Below are 18,858 nucleotides of genomic sequence, written 5' to 3'. Positions count from 1 at the left end.
ATCATTTTTAATGATTGGTTGAAAGGACAAAAAAACCCGAAAAAAATGTATTTTCCTCTTTATTTTAGGATTACTGCAAGTTGCAACAATAACAGCAGTGATGTATTTTGAATGCCCACAAACACACACACACACACACACACACACACACACACACACACAGAGAGAGAGAGAGAGAGAGAGAGAGAGAGAGAGAGAGAGAGAGAGAACAAGCCACATTTCATAGATCCAATTATTCATGTTTTATACAATATGTATTTTTAGACACACGGCTGATCTGCTGTAACCTCTGAAACACATTTCTCAATTCAACTAGACACTTTCATGGACAAGGTAAATATACTGTTTAAAAACTCTGCACAGTATTTGTGTCTGCATCTTTGTCTTTTTCTGCATCTCTGTAAATGAAAAAAATGACCCCCTTTCCATCTACTTCTGCTTATTTCATACACAGAAACCCAACAAGAACATAATAATATACAATAATGCCACTTTTATGTTGTACTAAGTGCATTGAAGTGCTTGTAAATAAGTGCCTAAAGGTGCTATTAGATCTCTGAACTAGCGTTTAACTAATAAAATAATACAATAATTCAGCCACTACTGAATTTGAATTCTCGTTCCATAATAACTGCATATAATCAATGGATTCAACGTATTTTTTTATGAAGAAACAATCATTTATGAAAGGAATCCCCATTTTTAGTGCTTCGAAATTGCTAAAACTTAAAATTTGTATCAACATTCAAATAAATAAAAAAATCAATGTTACGCAGAATGTTATACTTTAGAAAATGATATCCTGCTGTGGAATAAAAGGAATAAACACTCCATGGAATCCTTTTATAGAAAAATGATCAACTATAGTGCATGGACAGTAATTCTGCATAACGTCAAGAGACATTTTGTCACCCAGTTGACTATCTTCCTACAACAGCATGCCACATGTAGACGTGTAGCAACTACAGTGAAGTCACTTGTGCGGTTTGATGAATAGCACATCAGACACAGTGCTGCAACAGAACGTATTCAGGAACCACGTTCTCTCCTGGAACTGCCAGAACATCAAAGATGCAGATCATCATCTGTGCAAAATAAAGCAAAACATAAAAACACAACATTATTAATTGATATACAATGCATGCACTATACAGTGGTACCTCTGAATACGAATGCCCCCGAATACGTATAATTCAGAATGTGAATCGAAATTCCTTAAAATGTTCGTATTGGTTTAAGCATAAAAATTTAGAATACGATTAATCCCAATCTCGCAGGCTAAAATTAAAAGGGACGATGGTTCCTCTGTAGGACCTCCCACTTTCTCAACCCTCAGGTCAACCCTGTGTCTTTGTTTTGTTATTACTCATCACTAGACAGTATCGAATACACTATACTGTGCCTATTATATCGTAGTGCTTTTTGTGTATTACATTATAACAGTAATTATAGTGACCCTTGAATACGTATTAATCCTGTTGCCAAAGAAAAAGAAGCCTAATTCAGAAGGTGGAAGGATGTGGAACGGAGTATCCCACTTTACATTATTCCTTATGGGGAAATTCGTTTCAGTATACGAATATTTCGGAGTGCAAATCGTGTTCTGGAACGAATTAATTTCGTATTCTGAGGTACTTCTGTACAGATTAAGCCACAAGCCAACTGTACATAATAATTTTATTCACAAAAGAACTACAGACAAGTAAACCGTTTTCATTAATCCCAAATATAAGCTGAAAACATTTATAAAAAAAAATAGATTAATTCTAAATGTCTCTTGCCTGTGCATTTGCTTTAATGCTGCAGTCCTCCAGGTTCATGCTTCCATTGTTTCTGCAGGTCGTCTGTGCAGCTCGCACTTTTATGGAAAACTTCACCCGGGATGGAGGGTAGATCTGAAGCGTGCATACACACACACGCGCACACACACACACACACACACGCACACACGCGCACACACGCGCACACACGCGCACACACACGCACACACACGCACACACACGCACAGAGAGCAAGACGTTAAAATGTTTTATTAACTTATTTAATTTCACATACAAGTATTTGAGTATTGCTATTGCTATTGCTATTTATATATTATGCCTGCTAATTCCCACCAACTCCACCCTTTATCATATCACAAAGTGCTTTTGAATTCATTTCCCACTATTTCCTAGTGTTCCTAGACAGAGAGAGGAATACATCATCCCTCTCGCCCCCCCTCCCAACAGCACAAATCATTTTGCTCCCTTGGCCTTGGGACAAGAATGAGCTTTGTTTAATTATTGAATAGTCATTTTAAAACTCATTTAAACACATTGCATTATTTAATTCGACAGTCTGTTTCCATCTGTGTGTTTTATAACTACAACAAAGGACAAGTCTATTAAAAGCTTTCATAAGCCCATAAGATTCATATGTGCTTTTTAAACATCTGAGTCCACATTTGCAGTTATAATAAGCTCCACTCTTCTGGGATAATGTTCCAGTAGATTTTAGAGTGTGCTTGTAGAGAGTTGTGTTCATCAGCCACAGTGGTGTTAGTAAAGTCAGGTATTGAAGTAGGGTAAAGAGGCCTGGACAGCATGCAGTATTCCAATTCATCCCAAAAGTGTTTAAAAGGCTTGAGATCAGACTTCTAAACCAGGCCACTCAAGAGCTTTCAATCCAGCTTATTTAAAGCACATCTTCATAGAGCTGGCTTTCTGCACAGGAGCATTGTCATGCTGGAACAGGTTTGGGTCTCCTAGTTTAAGTGAAGTAATAAATGTTAGGAGAAAGAAGCTCATATGGCTGGAAAAGTCAGGTGTCCCAATACTTTTTTCTATATATTACAAATTGTCTGATCATGCACCATGTTGTACTACCAGGCCATCACTACTCCACACACACTCCAATTTATAAGACGGTGTGCACAATTCTATTTATGATTTTTAAACTCCATTTATTTCACATTCAACAATAACAAAAATTGTCTGCCTCAATTTCTCTATTTTACAGTCATGGCCAAAAATATTGGCACCCTTGCAATTCTGTCAAAAAATGCAATCCTTCTCTTAGAATTGTTGCAGTTGCAAATGTTTTGGTACTCACATTCTTTTTTTTGTTTTTATTTGTTTGTTTGAATTGAAACAACACAAAGAAACAGAGAAGAAAAGTAAAATCCGATAAAATTCCACACAGAAACCAAAAAAAAAAAAAAAAAAAAAAAACCTGCACTGGACAAAACTATTGCCACTCTTAACTTGTATATTTATAATATAATATGATCTAATATAATATAACATAAAATATATATTTTTTATAACATAATACATATAATATTTGGTAGCACCCCCTTTAGGGAAAAAAACATGAATGAGTTTCTTACACGTCTCTACTGGAATTCTGGACTACTGTTCTTTTGCAAACTGCTCCAGGTCAATCAGATTTGAAGGATGCCTTCTCTGTTTTAAAAACCTCTCTACAGGTGTTCTGTGGGATTTAGATCTGAACTCATTGTTGGCTATGTAAGAACTCTCCAGTGCTTTATTTTTAACCATTCTAAGTGCATTTTAAAGTGTATTTCAGGTCATTGTCCTGCTGGAAGACCCATGACCTCTGGTAGAAACACAGACACTGACACTGGCCACTACGTTGTGCCCCAAAATTCTTTGGTAATCAAATACATTTCATGATACCGTTCACACAGTCAAGGCATCCAGTGCCAGAAGCAGCAAAGCAACCCCTAAACATCTTTGAACCTCCGCCATGTTTGACTGTAGGGGCTGTGTTCTTTTTTTTGAAGGCTTAACTTCTTTTTCTGTAAACAGTACCATGATGTCCTTTACCACAAAGCTCTACCTTTGTCTGACAGATAGTGTGAGCTGACACTGTTGTACCCTGTGTCTACAGATCAGCTTGTTTGGAAGTTAATCAGGGTTCTTTATCCACCATTTGAACAATCCTTTGTTGTAATTTTTCACTCATTTTGCTCTTCTGTCTGCATCCAGGGAGGTTCGCTACAGTGCCATGGGCATCTTGATGATATTGCGCACAGTGCACACAGAAACATTAAGATCTCTGGAGTTGGACTTGTAGCCTTGAGATTGTACATGTGTTTCCACATTTTTGTTTTGTCTCAAATCCACAGACAACCCTTTACACTTTTTTCTTTTCTCCATGCTCAGTGTGACACACAACACAACGGTTGAATCAACTTTTCCCCATTTTAACTGGTTGCAAGTGTGATTACTATATTGCCCACACCTGGTACTTGCCACAGTTGCGTCTAAAAAACAAATTTCAGGAGCATCACCTGTTTGGAAAAGCAATTATTTCTTACAATTTTGACATGAAATTTTATGTTTGAATTTTTTTTCTGTTTTTTTTTTGTGCGGTTGCAGTGCAAACGAAAAAAATAAGCACGTAAATACCAAAAGATTTGCAATTGGAACAATTTTCTGAGAGAAGTGGTGCATTTTCTGACAGAATTGCAAGTATGCCATTATTTTTGGCCATGACTTTATATTTACTTTTTTTACCAGCAAATATCAGTGTGTGATATCAATCTGTATGTGATTTAGCTCAAACAAATAATAATAATAGCTAATACACAGTAAGAAAAATTGAAGTGCTTTCTTGGTTTTAACTATTTGAAAGTCTGAAATATGACCTTCAGTCAAATTCAGCATAAGCTGAATGCAACATCAACACAATAATATGACTGAAAATGAACACCTTTATTTGACTGAATCTGGGAACTTATAAGCAGCTCAGGCAGTAAACACTGCCCCGGCTTCAGTAATAATCTTACAAAAGGATTAAAATGATCCAGGATAAAGTCCAGCATTGGAAAATATTCAGAAATTCTAATAAAAAATAATGTAACTGTTTAGAATGAATGATTATAAAGAATAACATTACATCTAACCTGCAAAACTGAATGCATCTTTTAAACAGCCTTGCTGCACAATTACAGACCTTATACCTGTAGTTTTTTGCTAACTAAATGTATATAAATACACACAGTATAGATGTTTAACCAGACTTCCTGTATAAATCCACACTTATTTCGAACAAAAAAAAGAAATTAAGAATGAGTGGATGATAAGGTCACACACAGTAAAACTTTCCTGTTCTTATAAATATGACCAGTAAGGAAATATCACTTGCAAGCATGCTGTTACAGGAAACCAATCAAATACAGAATCAGTGAGCAAGTAGAGTTTTAAGTACTGCCCCATAATTAATGTCTAATAACAGCAGTTATATTTCTCTTCATTTTTATTCTACTCATGTTCTCATTTACATTTTCACAGCTATAAACAGCCATTCCCTCACCAGGACCCTACCTGGCTCTATAATAAACATTTTTTCCTATCAGTGTCACTCGCTCTACTGAATAAAAGCAGCAACTCAAGTTTAAACCTCAGTTTTGAGCGTAACGTACCTGAACAGAGTTAGACAGGATGTCCACGACTTTATACGCATACGGATAGTTTGTCATGCGATTGTGGAACTCGATGGCAAAATTGGCCGCTTTGACAACATCGGGGTTGATGGTTTCTTCTGAGCAGCTTACAGACATAATATGCGCCACAAGAACAGCTGCAATGAGGCTCACCATGCCAGGCATCTTGGTATAAAACAGATCTGTGGAAATAAAAGTAAAAATCAGATATTGTAAGCAATCGAAAAAGTCCAATGCAAACAACCCACTCTGGACCACTCGATTCCGAGTGTGTCTTAAAAGCAATGAAAAATGATGTATCATTTTGCTTTCTGGAGGATCTTGGATAAGTCTTCTAGATTGTTCTAATAAAAAAAAGATGAACTTAACACAAATTGTTTTTGGTTTTTTTTTTAGGTTTTGACCATTTGTTACACTCAGAAGTGTAGAAACATTACGAGAGAGAAAGACAGATCAAGTTCCTCTACAAACCACAAAGTTCTTTCCAATGATTTGATTATGGAAAGAAAAAAGATTTCCAGTAACAATGCTAAAGTATTGTAGGTTAGAAGAAAAAATCCTGACAGTAATGGTTTGGACAGTGCATTGTGGTAAAGCAGTTAGGAAATATTACATTTATTTATCATATCATTCAAGCAGTAATAAAGCAAATATCTTACCAGATTAACTGATTTAACTTAGAAAGAAATGTAGGGTCTTTAAACAACAACTGAAGCCAAACAGTAAATTAAAAGTGCAGTACAGTACGACAGAAAAGTCCTATTTATCCTATTTATCCTCTTTTCACAGACGCTGCATGACGCTTCTCTGATTACACACTCAGGTCTTATTATATAACACTATAACGCGTTATATGACGTTAAAATGCATCATTAACAGGTAAGATTACAGCATTCTGCTGACAGAAACACTGTCAAGTATAAACAGAGCTCAGTTCGTTTCACTATTCACTCAAACCCACTGCTCAGCAAAGTGATCCAAATATATAAAACAGTAGAACAGAAATAAATCTCTGTACCACCTGCTAGAAACGACGTCTGTCTTTGAATCCTGCTTCCGGCATCGGGATCACGTGACCAGAATGTATTTTCATCACAACCCCACGTGGTGCCCTGAAACCGCCCACGCGATCAAAACGACGTCGAATACAATGAAATGTTTGCACGCGATCACGTGACGTTGTTGTCCTTTAGTCATTATCACAGGCGGTGCCCTGAAACGGATGCGTCAATGAAATAAAACCGAATAAAATGTAATACGTGGCCTGGCCCCGTGCTCATGGCGACCCCACGTGGTGTCCTGAACGTGTGGAGTAGTTTAAAAAAAAAAGAATGAAAGAAACCACGTGGCCAGAATGTTGCGTCGTCACGATCCCAAACAACGAACAAACTTCGGGAAAAGAAAAGTTAAAATCACCACCCACGTGGTGTCATAAACCTGTCGTGTTGAAATTAAATAACATAAAAAATGAAATTAAATACAATATCATAGCCTTATTTTTTTTGAAGAAAAATAAATCAATTATTGAATTGTTTAATAGGATTTTTTTATTGTTTTTTAACAGTTATAGAGTAGTGTGCACTATTTAGTGTTTGATGTGGATTTCTGTTCTGAATTTAAACACAGCTTGAATTTAAATAGTTGTGATTTTGTCCAGCAGATGGCGGTAACGCGGATAGTTTCATATGTTTTATTTGAAGAAGAAAAGCCACTCTGGGGAGGGAGCAGGATTTTTTGATTACTTTTAACAATTAAACATTCTTATTGAATCATGCCTGTAAAGAAAGTGGTTATAGTCCCAGGTAATGGAGCAGGAGATGTTCAACACAGTAACTGGTATGGCTGGACCAATAAACAGATTAATCGGGTAGGTAGAATCCAAACCTATTATTATTATTATTATTATTATTATTATTATTATTATTATTGATAATTATCAGGATCATTAGGCACCCGATAATATTAATTGTTTCTCTTTATCAGATCTACAGTTCTGGAATATTCATCCACAACATTCCGGGTTAAAGTGATGTGATCATATAGTATCAGTATCGTGATCGATTATATCACGGTACACTTTTATATTATATCACGGTTACACGTGACACAATTATTTTCCTTTTTCTGTCTCAAAACATTTAAGCAATTGTCTGAATTTCATCTGGTTTTAATCAGAAACACTTGAATTGATGACGTGTGTACGCCATTTACCTACAGGCCTCATAACAGTTAGAAAGTGTGTGCAGACTTCAGCAATCAGGTTGTTATTAAATATATTTTTTTGTTGGAAGATGAAACAAGTCTGACATTTGGTATTTTCTGTCTTTATCATTTACATGTAATTTCATAAGGTGTGATATATATATATATATATATATATGCATATGTGCGCGCGCGCAGACACAGTGGCTAAAAAGGTTTATACACCCTTAAGAAATTGCATTTCAAATAAATAGCTATCTATAGTAGCGCTCTTTGTCTTTTTATAATGACTAATTACCTGATCTCCTGTATTTCTGTATGTGTATTAATCTGTCTGTATCCTATTTATTTTACAGATACCCGGTGTGTGTAGTGAGTTGAGGAACATGCCAGATCCAGGTACATAAAAGATACAAACACAAACTCTTGGGTGAGTGATGTCAAACGTAAAATGGATTCGGAGATTTGTTGATTGTTTACCTCCTGAATGGTCGAATAGTTATTGCGAGAGAGAGCGTATGGCTGCCGTTCATGGAGAAGGAGTTGCAGTGTGATGAGGAGACACTGATTATTGGTCACAGCTCAGGAGCTGCTGCTGCTATGAGGTACTGAATGCACTGTATGGCAGAGAGAAAGCTGCTTTTTGTTTTGCCACAACTATGTGTTTAGTTGACTTAAAACATTTTCCTGTTTCATGTACGGTTTGGTTTGAATGATGTGAGCCTGAATCCTTAGTGGAAGTGAGGTTAATAGAGTGTGCCCTGTGTGCCCAGAGATAACGAATAACGACTTTTTCTGCTGATTAATTAATCAGTAAAACTGGTCTAATGGCTCGCTTACTTTATTTGCGTCTCAGGTACAGCGAGACACACAAGGTATTCGCTATCATCTTAGTGGGTGCCTACACTTCGGACCTGGGAGATGACAACGAGAGGAAGAGCGGTGAGCCTTTTTATACACCGTGGAGCTGTTGGATTCCTGATCTATTAGATCTCGTTCTCAGCAACTTGTAGCTTGGACCTTTCACATAAGTAGATTACACAATTTTTAAAACACATTATTATCGATATGGTGATGTTTTCTTAAAGTTCTGTAGATTCATTTATCACAGGTTGAGTCTCTAGTGCTTTTTACCGTATATTATAAACGTCATAGGCATGTCATTCTTAATAAAAAAAAAATTACAATCCTTGTTTAATCGAATCAACTCTGCGTTAGCAACAGTAACTCTGTCTCATTACAACAGCACCCAAAGTGTTTAACACGTAACATTTTGTTGGTTATTTGTCCCTTTTTCATCTCCCTCAGGGTATTTCAGTCGTCCATGGGAGTGGGAGAAGATCAGAGCTAACGTGAACCATATCGTCCAGTTCGGCTCCACAGATGACCCTTTCCTACCGTGGGAGGAGCAGCAGGAAGTAGCAGATAAACTGAAGACAGAACTTCACAGATATACAGATCATGGACACTTTCAAAACACACATTTCCCAGAGCTCATTAATGCTATACAGAACCTGATCAAATCTGGATAAATTATTAGAAGGATCAAACTTGTATTATATTTTTCTCACAAGTGAAATTGCTGTAACGATTATCCTGAAACTGTTTATGTACTTAAAGATCAATAACTACACAATGGTAAAGGTAGAATAAAGAGGCATGTATATTCTGGTGCTTTACTGTCAGTTGAACTTGAATGTTTTTGCAAGATTCTCTGAACAGACCATTTCAGTTCGGGTGTAAAATGTTCTATTTGCAGTAGATTCAGTTGAAGTACATTACAAAAACTGAAGAGATACTCACTGGTCAAATAGACCTTTATTAGGGCCCGAGCACCGAGGAGCAGGCCAGAATGGCCTGCACCAGAGGTGCGAAGCCCTATTGTTTTCCTTAGAATTTTTTTTTTTTTTTTACACACATTGGTCATTAGAGGTCCCTTAACATACTCGAAAACTCTTGAAATTTGGCACACACGTCAGAGTCCTTTGTCACTAGGGCCTTACAAAGGCTGGTATACAGGCGTGGCAGGGGGGCTCTGTAGCGCCCCCTGTAATTAAAAAACAAACATTCGTGCACAGATCGGGCAATTATGTTCGCACATGTACGAGAGTTGGTACGCATATAGACCTAATTGACCCGAACAACTTTCCCCCCCTCTAAACTATGAGCTACGCCCAACAGGAAGTCAGCCATTTTGGTTTGTTTTATAAGTGCATGCGGTGAACTTTTAAATACTCCTCCTAGGGAATTCATGCGATTGACATCAAACGTGGCGAACATGATGCCGAGACATTGGACTTGCTAAATTGCGAAGGGATTTTTGATATCTCGAACGGTGCTGCCATGGCGAGGCGACAAATTTATGACGAATTCGGAGAACAGGAAGTGTTTAATATCTAAAGCAAAAAATTTCTTATTCGGACGACACGCGGTGTGTATGTTCGGCCAAGGATTCCGATCGCATCGATCTGCCTATTGTGAATCTCGGACATAGCGCCACCAACAGGCGCCAGGAAGTGTGTCAGTCACAAAAGGTGGATTTTTTGACAGTTGCATGTGGTGAACTTTTAAATACTCCTTCCAGGATATTTATGCGATTGACACCAAACGTGGTCAACATGATGCCGAGACATTGTAGATGATAAATTGTGAAGGGATTTTTGATATCTCGAACACCGTTCCCATGGCAACGCGTCAAACTTTACTTTTATTTCAGCCATATTTAAGCATTTGGCATGCACTTTGTGTGCCTTAACATGCTCGAAAACACCGGAGATTTGGCACAGACGTCAAAGTCGTCTGCCATTAGGACCGGTCAAAGGCTGGAACATAGGCGTGGCAATAGGGCTCTGTAGCGCCCCCTGTAATGCAAAAACAAATATTGGTGCACAGATCGGGCAAACATGTACGCACATGAACGAGAGTTGGTAGGCATATAGATCTCATCGACCCGAACAACTTTCACAATCAAACCTATTAGCTCCGCCCAACAAGAAGTCGGCCATTTTGGATGGTTTCATAAGTGCATGTGGTGAACTTTTAAATACTCCTCCTAGGGAATTCATGCGATTGACATCAAACATGGTGAACATGATGCCGAGACGTTGCACTTGCTAAATTGTGAAGGAATTTTTTTATATTTTAAACGGTGCTGCCGTGGCGAGGCGACAAATTTATGGCGAATTCAGAGAAACAGGAAGTGTCTAATATCTAAAGTCGTCTTATTCGGACGACAAGCGGTGTGTATGTTCGGCCAAGGATTCCGATCGCATCGATGTGCCTATTGTGAATCTCGGACATAGCGCCACCAACAGGCGCCAGGAAGTGTGTCAGTCACAAAAGGTGGATTTTTTGACAGTTGCATGTGGTGAACTCCTCCTAGGATATTCATGCGATTGCCACCAAACGTAATCAACATGATGGCGAGACATTGTAGATGGTAATTTGCAAAGTGATTTTTGATATATCGAACGCTGTTCTCATGGCAACGCGTCAAACTTACCTTTTATTTCAGGCATATTTAAGGCTTTTGGCGTGCATAGATTAACTTGAAATTTGACACATACATCACATTTGTCGGCTGTTAAGTGTGGACAAAAAGGTCGGACAACGGTGTGTCTCTTAAGTGCCCCCGTTTGTCTAAAATGTGGGGTTTCTTTTACCTACAGTCCCCAAATGGGTCAGTAACAACATAAAATAGTCCACTGATATTTACCAACTTGATGCACTTGCACACCGTGCATTGTTTTCTGGGAGGCACCGTATAGCGATACACAAATGTGCGAGGGCCCGCCATTGCTGCTTGCAGCTATATTTTTATTTATTTTTTTTTTACAGCACAAAGAAAGTTTAAAGTTACAGGTATAATAAACACCATAGTGGTTCTGGCTGTACAAATTTAAATCCTACACCAAAATACAAAGTTTAAATATACCAATATAGTTGGCAAATGTAATAACATGATTCATGTGTTTATCTATACATGATTCTAGTTTCTCTGAGGATCAGTAAATTTCCACAGTAATTTAAGACTGCTGTTAACTGAGATTGTGTAAACAGTGTTTTAAACAGAGATGGAGTCACTGCTAAATTGGAGATGTTCAAGAAGTCCCATTACACCATTCATTATCTAAACATATGTACATACACCTCCAGTGCATTCAGAAAGTATTCCAACACTCATTTTAGGTTTTAAAGTTGCAGCCTGATACTACAATCATTCAAATAAATATTTTTCTTAATAATCTACACTCAGTACCCCATAATGACAGTGAAAACAGAATTCTAGAAATGTCTGTACATTTATTAAAAAGAACTGAAATATCACATGTACATAGGTATTCAGACCCTTTACCCAGTACTTATGGACGCATCTTTGGCAGCAATTACAGCCTCGATCGAGTCTTGACACACAGCTTTGCACACCTGGATCAGCAACTATCAAGCAAAATGGGAAGCACCTAAACTATCTTTCAAGTTTCGTTGCAAAGGGTCTGAATATTTATTTTCATGTGATATCAGTTTTTTATTTTCCTTACATTACTAAATATTTCTATTACTGAGAAAAAAATCTTTTTTAACAATTGTATCAGGCTGCAACATAAAAAGTAAAAAAAAAAAAAAAAAAAGTATACACTGTGTGTGTATGTATGTGTGTGTGTGTGTGTATATATATATATATATATATATATATATATATATATATATATATATATATATATATATATAAAATATCTTGTTAGTTATTAAGCTGCACATCATAAGGAATACTGCATAAGACTGTAAAAGGCATTTACAATAGTCATTTATGCCCCAAGGTACAATTTATATTTCAATGAATGTTATGAAATGTAATCACTTCTATTAATGTTCATCTGCTGCCATACACAGTGTTGAGAGTTGAACTCACTGACAGCTGCAAGGGTGCAAAGGAGTTTTTTTTCTCTACAGTAAAAGAAGTAGCTGTTTGTTCTCCCCCTGTGTGACTATAACAAATCTCTCCTTTACCAGCTAGTTTACAACACTAACTGGCTGGTATGCCTTGTTCTGTATCTACCAGTAACACAAAATAAGGCTTGGTAATAAAAAAGTGATCAGTATACTGGATTGGTGTCGGGGAGGTTGTTTGTCTGCTGTAGCATTGGAATTTCAGCTGCTTGTATGAACTGTATGCGGCAGTTGAAGTGAGAGGTCACGTCAAAAATACCCGTCTAACAAAACCCTGCTTGTTCCTTTTAGTTAGATTGTGATTTTGACATATTGGCACAACAGGGTGTCACAAAAGTCTCTGTACATGGGAGCTACATTTGCCAAGCACCAAACATTTTTTCAGTGGATGCTTTAGTTTCAGATAGTTCTGCAACACTTTGTGTTCTTTACAGAGGAAGACGTTTTACAGAAAAGTTATAATTTCCTCTATGTATGAAGACTTTTGGACATCCTGTAACTCTCTAACTGCTGTTCTTCTTCACTTGCCTCATCCAGTTTTAGATCAGATTGGTCCACCTTATAGCCATTTAAAGTGGTTGCCATAAAGTGTGAAAGCTCCCTTACAAGTGACCACTGCTCTATTCATAAACTGATTATGTAGAAATCATCTATTAAATCACATCAAGTTTTGCTTAATACCTGAGAAAGTAAGGTGCATATACTGGCGAATACTGACAAACTGGCACAGACCTAACAATTAATATTTTAAAAAAGCATTCCACATCGCATTACATCAGTAATCGTGTCATTTTATACTGTGGTTTTGGCTGAATAAGTGATTAATTTCCTGAATGCACACTTGCATGCAAACACGAGCCTGTAAGTATGCATGAAATGAGGTGAATAAAATGTGTGATGAAAACCCCCACCGTTTTCCCGGTGAGAGCAAATCTATACTGTTTAGTGAGGAATTTGTATCCAGGTAACCTAATTGTCTCATAATCTTAAGACCGCTGGAATGTATCATAGGTGGAATGTTTCTTTAAAGCAAAAACAATGTGTCCCATCACACAAAACTACATGTCACTATGTAGTTTTTCTTTTCTTCCTTGCTTTGGAATAACCCCGTCCAAACCACCCACCCTGTACTCCTGCCTCATCAGCTTGAACCGTTGAATCGGAATTAGAGACCTCCATGGCAGCAGGGGGTACTAAAGTTTTACGGCTGTGACTGTCCTCTTCATCCGGTCTGAGTGATGTGGCTGAGCTGAAGATGGGATCCTCAAATCTGGGACAGTGAAAAGAAACATCAGTAATGAAATGATACCGTGGTGCTACTAAATGCTGAGGTCTGATAGGTCAGAGGGCAGTGATGAAATTTGTCGAAGTAATTGGAAATTTGTACAGTAGTTTTAATTGCTAGGCAAAATTCACAGATGTATATTAATGTGGTATTTAAAAAGGTTTTTAGCAACTGTTGATAGCTGCTATAGGGTGATAAGTGATAAGAGATATCATGGCCTGTCTCAGGGGTCACCAACGTGGTGCCCACGGGACTACATGAGTCGCCTGTGGGCCTTTTCTAAAAATAGCTCACCATAGCGCCACTTACCAGTGAGCTGCATCTAATTTATTTAAATCACACTTGTATTGGTGTGAATTTGAAAATGATATTAAAATACAGATAACTAGATATAGAATATCATTGATTATTAATAACAACATAATTAAAGGTAAATTAAGCAAATTTGTTATTTCAGTGTATCAAACTGGTAGCCGTTCACATTAATTAGTACCCAAGAAGTAGCTCTCAGTTTCAAAAAGGTTGGTGACCCCTGGACTGTCTGAATGCTTGATTCTGACTGACTGGGAGGTGTGTGAAAGCACATTGCTATGCTATAAGAGGAACAAAACACAGTATATGCTGCTATAAAAAGTCATCAACTCCCCAGTTTGTGTATTCATTTTGTTCTACTAATACCATACTCAGTCTGTTCCACTGTACAAAGTACCAGAGGTTTTGGCACTAAACAATTAACTGGAACTGCACCAATATGACCTAGTGTTTTTAACCTTTCTTATCAGGCATTCTCACACCAAAAAAATTTAACATATATGAATAAAAATGATCCAATTTCGTTATTAAAAAAAAAAAAAAAAAAAGGCAACTGACCTGTTGTAGGTTGGAATTTCAACTCCCAACTCTTTCATCAGGAGCCGCATCACATCATCGCACTTCCCATGTATTTTCAGAGTGGCCAGGTCATCTTTTGGTGTCCACTACAAACAAAATACTGTTATTGAATATGCATTTGCAGCAGTAAACAAAACAGAGGTGTGACGAATTTACCTGAAGATTGACGATGTATAGGTTTGCTCTCTTAGCAGCTGTTTTATTCATGCACCACAAGCATGCGTACTTCTTCAGGACCTGCTTAAGCAAACGCAGATATTAAAGAAGCCCATGAATAAATGTCTGCAAATCCAGTATGTCGTTTGTTAGCTGACCTTTAAACTGGAGCCGAGACAAAGGATGAGATCTGCCTGTTCTGCGGCCTTTGCCGCACCTTTCCAGTTTAATGGCTGCTCCAGGGTGCCTCTCTCACCGAAGTGCACTATGGTGTCCCTCAGCTCCCCTCTGCAGTGAGCGCACCGCCGACCTGTAGCGTGTCTGTGCAGCGCCGTGCGCTCCGTCACATCGAACAGACGAATCACCTCGCGAACCGGAGAGCACGACACACACACCTGCATTAAGTGACGATGGATAACGGCAGGTTATATGGAAAATGGTGTATATTACTGACCCATAAGCATGCGTTCCACATCGTATTTGCTGGCAGCATACGGGATTGTGTTGAGCAGAGTCTTACCTCGATGAACATGTTCCCATGCAGCTCAGACAGGGCGTGTCTGGGAAGCCCAGAGCGCAAGTGAAGACCGTCACAGTTCTGAGAGACCACATGTTGAACCTGTGCGTGATCACACACACGCACACACACACAAATAGAAGTAGATGCCCCAAGGTAAGAATACGTTTGTGAACTTGTGTTTTAATCAGATTGTATTTCCACTTCACACAAACTTTTCCCAGAAAGGCTCTTAATACACCACAACCCAGACCAGTGCTTACTGGTATTTAATGAATGGATGAACTTATATTGGGCGTATTAAATTATTAACAATGTACAATACATGTCACTTTCTCACACACATTCAAATCCCAGCACCACCAAGCTGCTGATCCTTAAACTCCAAACCTTCACATTCTCAGTTCAGTTGTATGTTGTTTGGATAAAAATGGCATCAAATGAGCAGATGTGGAAAAAAGTTTAAAACCAGCATCAACTTGGCCTTTTTTGGTTTTCACAAGATGCTAGAAAATTCCTTTTTGAAACTCTGTCCCATGCTGATTATCATTTTCGAATGAATGAGTAATATTACTGGTAAAAAAAAAAAAAACAGTGTTTAAAAAAAAACGTTCCGGATTCTGAAGCTTGTGACCAGAAAAGTGTCAGCTTGGATAAAAAGCATTTGACAACTTTAAATGGAATTTTATTAGATGATGCTGTGAACATGTTTCAATTGACTGCTTGTATGCAGATCTAAAAACATGATATAAAGGCACACACACATAAAAGTCTGAATCAGACTGCAACAACTTTCCACATTTCTGAGGCTCATGGCCAGAAAAGTGTAACAATATCAGATTTTTAAGCACTCACCATTTTAACCTTGTGTAACATCTGGATACACATGTGAGTCAGAGTTGGTTCTGCTTCACTGAGGTCCGTGTACCTGGTAGACAAAGAGCGGATTACAGCATGATTTCTCCGTCCTGCATAACAAAGTACATAAAGTGCGCCAAAAAAAAAAAAAAAAGCGCCAGAATTAGTGTCGCGCTCATTCACCTGATAGCACGCCCTTTCTGTAATTGTGTCCACACTCCGTTAGGCCCTCTGTAATCGGGGATGGAAGCAGCCTGGCAAACATTAAAATAATGTTATAAACCTTCATCAACGTGCAATCCAGGAAGTCAGAATTACAGGATCTAAAGACACTGGTACCGTGCTGATCCCGGCTCCTGTGTAAATGACAACATGGCGAGCCTGACGCATTGCTTCCGCCAGCTGCTTCACCTTGGTTCTCAGATCCTCCTCATCATCAAAGAGCTGAAAGCAGCAAAACAAAAACAACACCGGGCCTCAAAACCTTATCATTAGTTTAAAATATTAGGGATATTATACAAGAATATCAAGATTCTGAAGCTACTGAAACACACATCAATAATAAAAATCTATCCGACTCACCTCTTCCTGTTTCCGTTTCAGGATGTTTCTTCGAGCCTGACGTTTGCTCAGCTCTTGCACAGTATCTTCATGCCCTTTAAGTAAAGCGTGTTCTTCTTCTGTTCGCTCGCATTCGGCTTTCTTTAAGATCCTGCCCACCTGAGAAGTATAAGTGCAAAAATAAGGTTTTCTCTCAGAATAATAAAAGGGAGATGGAAGCTCAGTGGATAAGGCATTGGACTTTGGATTGAAAGGTCACAGGTTCAAATCCCACCACAACCATGCTGCCACTGCTTGAGAAGGCCCCCCTTGCTTAGTTGTAAGTCGCTCTGGATAAAGGCGTCAGCCAAATGCCATAAATGTTAATTTGAGGGTCACCATGCTGTACTTTAAAAATGTAATCAAGACGATGCAGTAAACACAATATTTAAGAGTTGAAACAAGTAATAAAGAACATAAATCTCCAAATATGAGCTTGAAGCTGTTTAGGTTGACTACAGTGCAGTTTTTTTTATTGTTTAATTGTAGGTCAGTCGAACATATACTGTTATTAAAACATTACAGTTTAGTCTAAAAGCATGTGTGTGTTTGTGTGTGTGTGTGTGTGAGAGTGAGTGAGTGAGTGAGTGAGTGAGTGAGTGAGTAAAATCTATAGAAAGAGGATAGATACCAGATAGATTAGGCTACTTCTTAATCTTAGTCTTACAAACATTTCTAAATGAACCCTAATCTAATAAAATAAAACAGCTTGAACATAAGGAATACATTATTATTTACGATAACTAAAACATAAATATTGACATTAAAGGTCTGCTTGTGTTAAAATAAACGGAAACATCTGACTAAAAATGTAAGTATGGGGACAGCTGACCATGACACCTGTATGTTTTGTTAGACATTTCACTCCCTACATGAAGATTTTTCACTAGAGTGTGGAGTGTGGCTGTGGGATTTGTGCTGATTCAGCTACAAGAACATTGCTGAGATCAGGCAGTAGGTAGGTTGAGGAGATCTGGGGTGCTGGTGTTTCATTTCATCCCAAACATGTATAGTGGGGTTGAGGTCTGGGCTCTGTGCAGGACAGGGGTCTGGAGGTCTTTCACTCTAACCAGAACACACCATGTCTGCCTGGAGGTCGCTTTGTGCAGGTTTTGGGTCTCTGAGTTCCATTGAAGAGACACAGTAACGCTAAAGCTTACAGAGATATTTTGTACAATTCTGTGCTTCAAAATAGTTCAGGAGGAGAGACATGTGGATCTGATGATCAGTTGTCCACATACTGTTGGACATGTAGTGCACAAAAAAGAAAAGAAAAAGCCTTAAATGGAAGAGAAACATGCCATGGATAATGGGTGCAGCTGTGCACATTTCACGATTAAATCTCGGTCCAATAAACTAGTCGGTTTTTTACAAAAGGTGTACACACTGCAACCGGAATTTTGGAATACAGTCAAGATAATATGGATTTTATGTGGTAATACATTTCTATGGCAGCAGTAACTCGGTGTTTGTTTACCGGGTAATTATTGTCTCAGAAGCGCTGATTCAAACAGAATTAAACTTTTATTTTGAAATGTAAAATCTACTCACCAATTTAAAGTTATTTCTCTGGGTCTCTTTCTGAACTAGTTTCGCCTTTTCAAGAGCTTTTCTCTCTGCTCTAGAGAGTCCGTTTGGCTGTGTTTGTGACGCCATATTGAATGCATCTCCGACACAAACCGGAAAAGACTTTACATTTCAAAATAAAAGTCAAACAACGGCCGCTTGAATTCAGTACCAAGTGCAGTATCAGTGCAATACATTTCTAAATGGAATGACCACAACAGAATGCTGTTTAATTCTTAAATTCGGATTAAGAACTAATTCAATACAATATTCAATTCAATAATTCAATGGACACTGTTCCAAAGCAGCCTATAAATTAATCCCTAATGAGCAGGAAGTGGCAACAGTGACAAGGAAAAAAACTTGCCACCTCTGGGTAAAACCAAA

The 18,858-nt window shown here is 38.0% G+C and overlaps 3 protein-coding genes across 4 annotated transcripts; 1 reads left to right on the top strand and 2 right to left on the bottom strand.

The window, feature by feature from the left end:
• Positions 1-46: 46 nt before the first annotated feature.
• Positions 47-6,747, bottom strand: zgc:194981 (uncharacterized protein LOC561073 homolog). 2 transcript variants are annotated; one of them, XM_046858229.1, is made up of 4 exons: positions 6,471-6,747; positions 5,429-5,631; positions 1,782-1,895; positions 47-1,085 (listed from the first exon to the last, which is right to left on the bottom strand). In XM_046858229.1, the coding sequence occupies exons 2-4, from the start codon at positions 5,612-5,614 to the stop codon at positions 1,002-1,004; spliced, it is 384 nt and encodes a 127-aa protein (XP_046714185.1). In that variant the 5' UTR covers positions 5,615-5,631; positions 6,471-6,747; the 3' UTR covers positions 47-1,001. The 2 variants fall into 2 exon arrangements, with proteins under 2 accessions (XP_046714185.1, XP_046714186.1); XM_046858230.1 differs by lacking the exon at positions 6,471-6,747 and adding an exon at positions 6,109-6,439.
• A 370-nt stretch (positions 6,748-7,117) lies between these two features.
• Positions 7,118-9,320, top strand: rbbp9 (retinoblastoma binding protein 9). The gene is made up of 5 exons (XM_046858228.1): positions 7,118-7,316; positions 8,008-8,050; positions 8,151-8,256; positions 8,508-8,593; positions 8,960-9,320. Exons 1-5 carry the CDS (start codon positions 7,221-7,223, stop codon positions 9,181-9,183), a joined length of 555 nt encoding a protein of 184 aa, XP_046714184.1. The 5' UTR covers positions 7,118-7,220; the 3' UTR covers positions 9,184-9,320.
• A 3,118-nt stretch (positions 9,321-12,438) lies between these two features.
• sirt7 (sirtuin 7) lies at positions 12,439-18,599 on the bottom strand. Its single transcript, XM_046856772.1, has 10 exons — positions 18,457-18,599; positions 16,888-17,025; positions 16,645-16,749; positions 16,489-16,559; positions 16,303-16,375; positions 15,451-15,549; positions 15,089-15,325; positions 14,931-15,011; positions 14,754-14,860; positions 12,439-13,868 (listed from the first exon to the last, which is right to left on the bottom strand). The coding sequence occupies exons 1-10, from the start codon at positions 18,559-18,561 to the stop codon at positions 13,667-13,669; spliced, it is 1,218 nt and encodes a 405-aa protein (XP_046712728.1). The 5' UTR covers positions 18,562-18,599; the 3' UTR covers positions 12,439-13,666.
• Between the last annotated feature and the right edge of the window lie 259 nt (positions 18,600-18,858).

This window comes from Silurus meridionalis, chromosome 9, assembly GCF_014805685.1.
Source record: "Silurus meridionalis isolate SWU-2019-XX chromosome 9, ASM1480568v1, whole genome shotgun sequence".
In the NCBI taxonomy this organism is placed as follows: Eukaryota; Metazoa; Chordata; class Actinopteri; order Siluriformes; family Siluridae; genus Silurus; species Silurus meridionalis.
The sequence above is the reverse complement of the archived record's forward strand: the minus strand, read 5'-3'. Positions and strand labels throughout refer to the sequence as shown.

Excerpts from the sequence above, each read along its gene's own strand:
- rbbp9 (XM_046858228.1), top strand. The coding sequence starts at position 7,221 with ATGCCTGTAAAGAAAGTGGTTATAGTCCCAGGTAATGGAGCAGGAGAT. Across the intron at positions 7,317-8,007 it reads CCAATAAACAGATTAATCGG|ATACCCGGTGTGTGTAGTGA; the intron begins GTAGGTAGAATC and ends TTTATTTTACAG. Across the intron at positions 8,257-8,507 it reads GGAGCTGCTGCTGCTATGAG|GTACAGCGAGACACACAAGG; the intron begins GTACTGAATGCA and ends TTTGCGTCTCAG.
- sirt7 (XM_046856772.1), bottom strand. The coding sequence starts at position 18,561 with ATGGCGTCACAAACACAGCCAAACGGACTCTCTAGAGCAGAGAGAAAA. Across the intron at positions 17,026-18,456 it reads AGAGAAATAACTTTAAATTG|GTGGGCAGGATCTTAAAGAA; the intron begins GTGAGTAGATTT and ends TATACTTCTCAG. Across the intron at positions 15,550-16,302 it reads TGTTACACAAGGTTAAAATG|GTTCAACATGTGGTCTCTCA; the intron begins GTGAGTGCTTAA and ends GATCACGCACAG.
- zgc:194981 (XM_046858229.1), bottom strand. The coding sequence starts at position 5,614 with ATGCCTGGCATGGTGAGCCTCATTGCAGCTGTTCTTGTGGCGCATATT. Across the intron at positions 1,896-5,428 it reads TCCTGTCTAACTCTGTTCAG|ATCTACCCTCCATCCCGGGT; the intron begins GTACGTTACGCT and ends TGCACGCTTCAG. Across the intron at positions 1,086-1,781 it reads GCATTAAAGCAAATGCACAG|ATGATGATCTGCATCTTTGA; the intron begins GCAAGAGACATT and ends TATTTTGCACAG.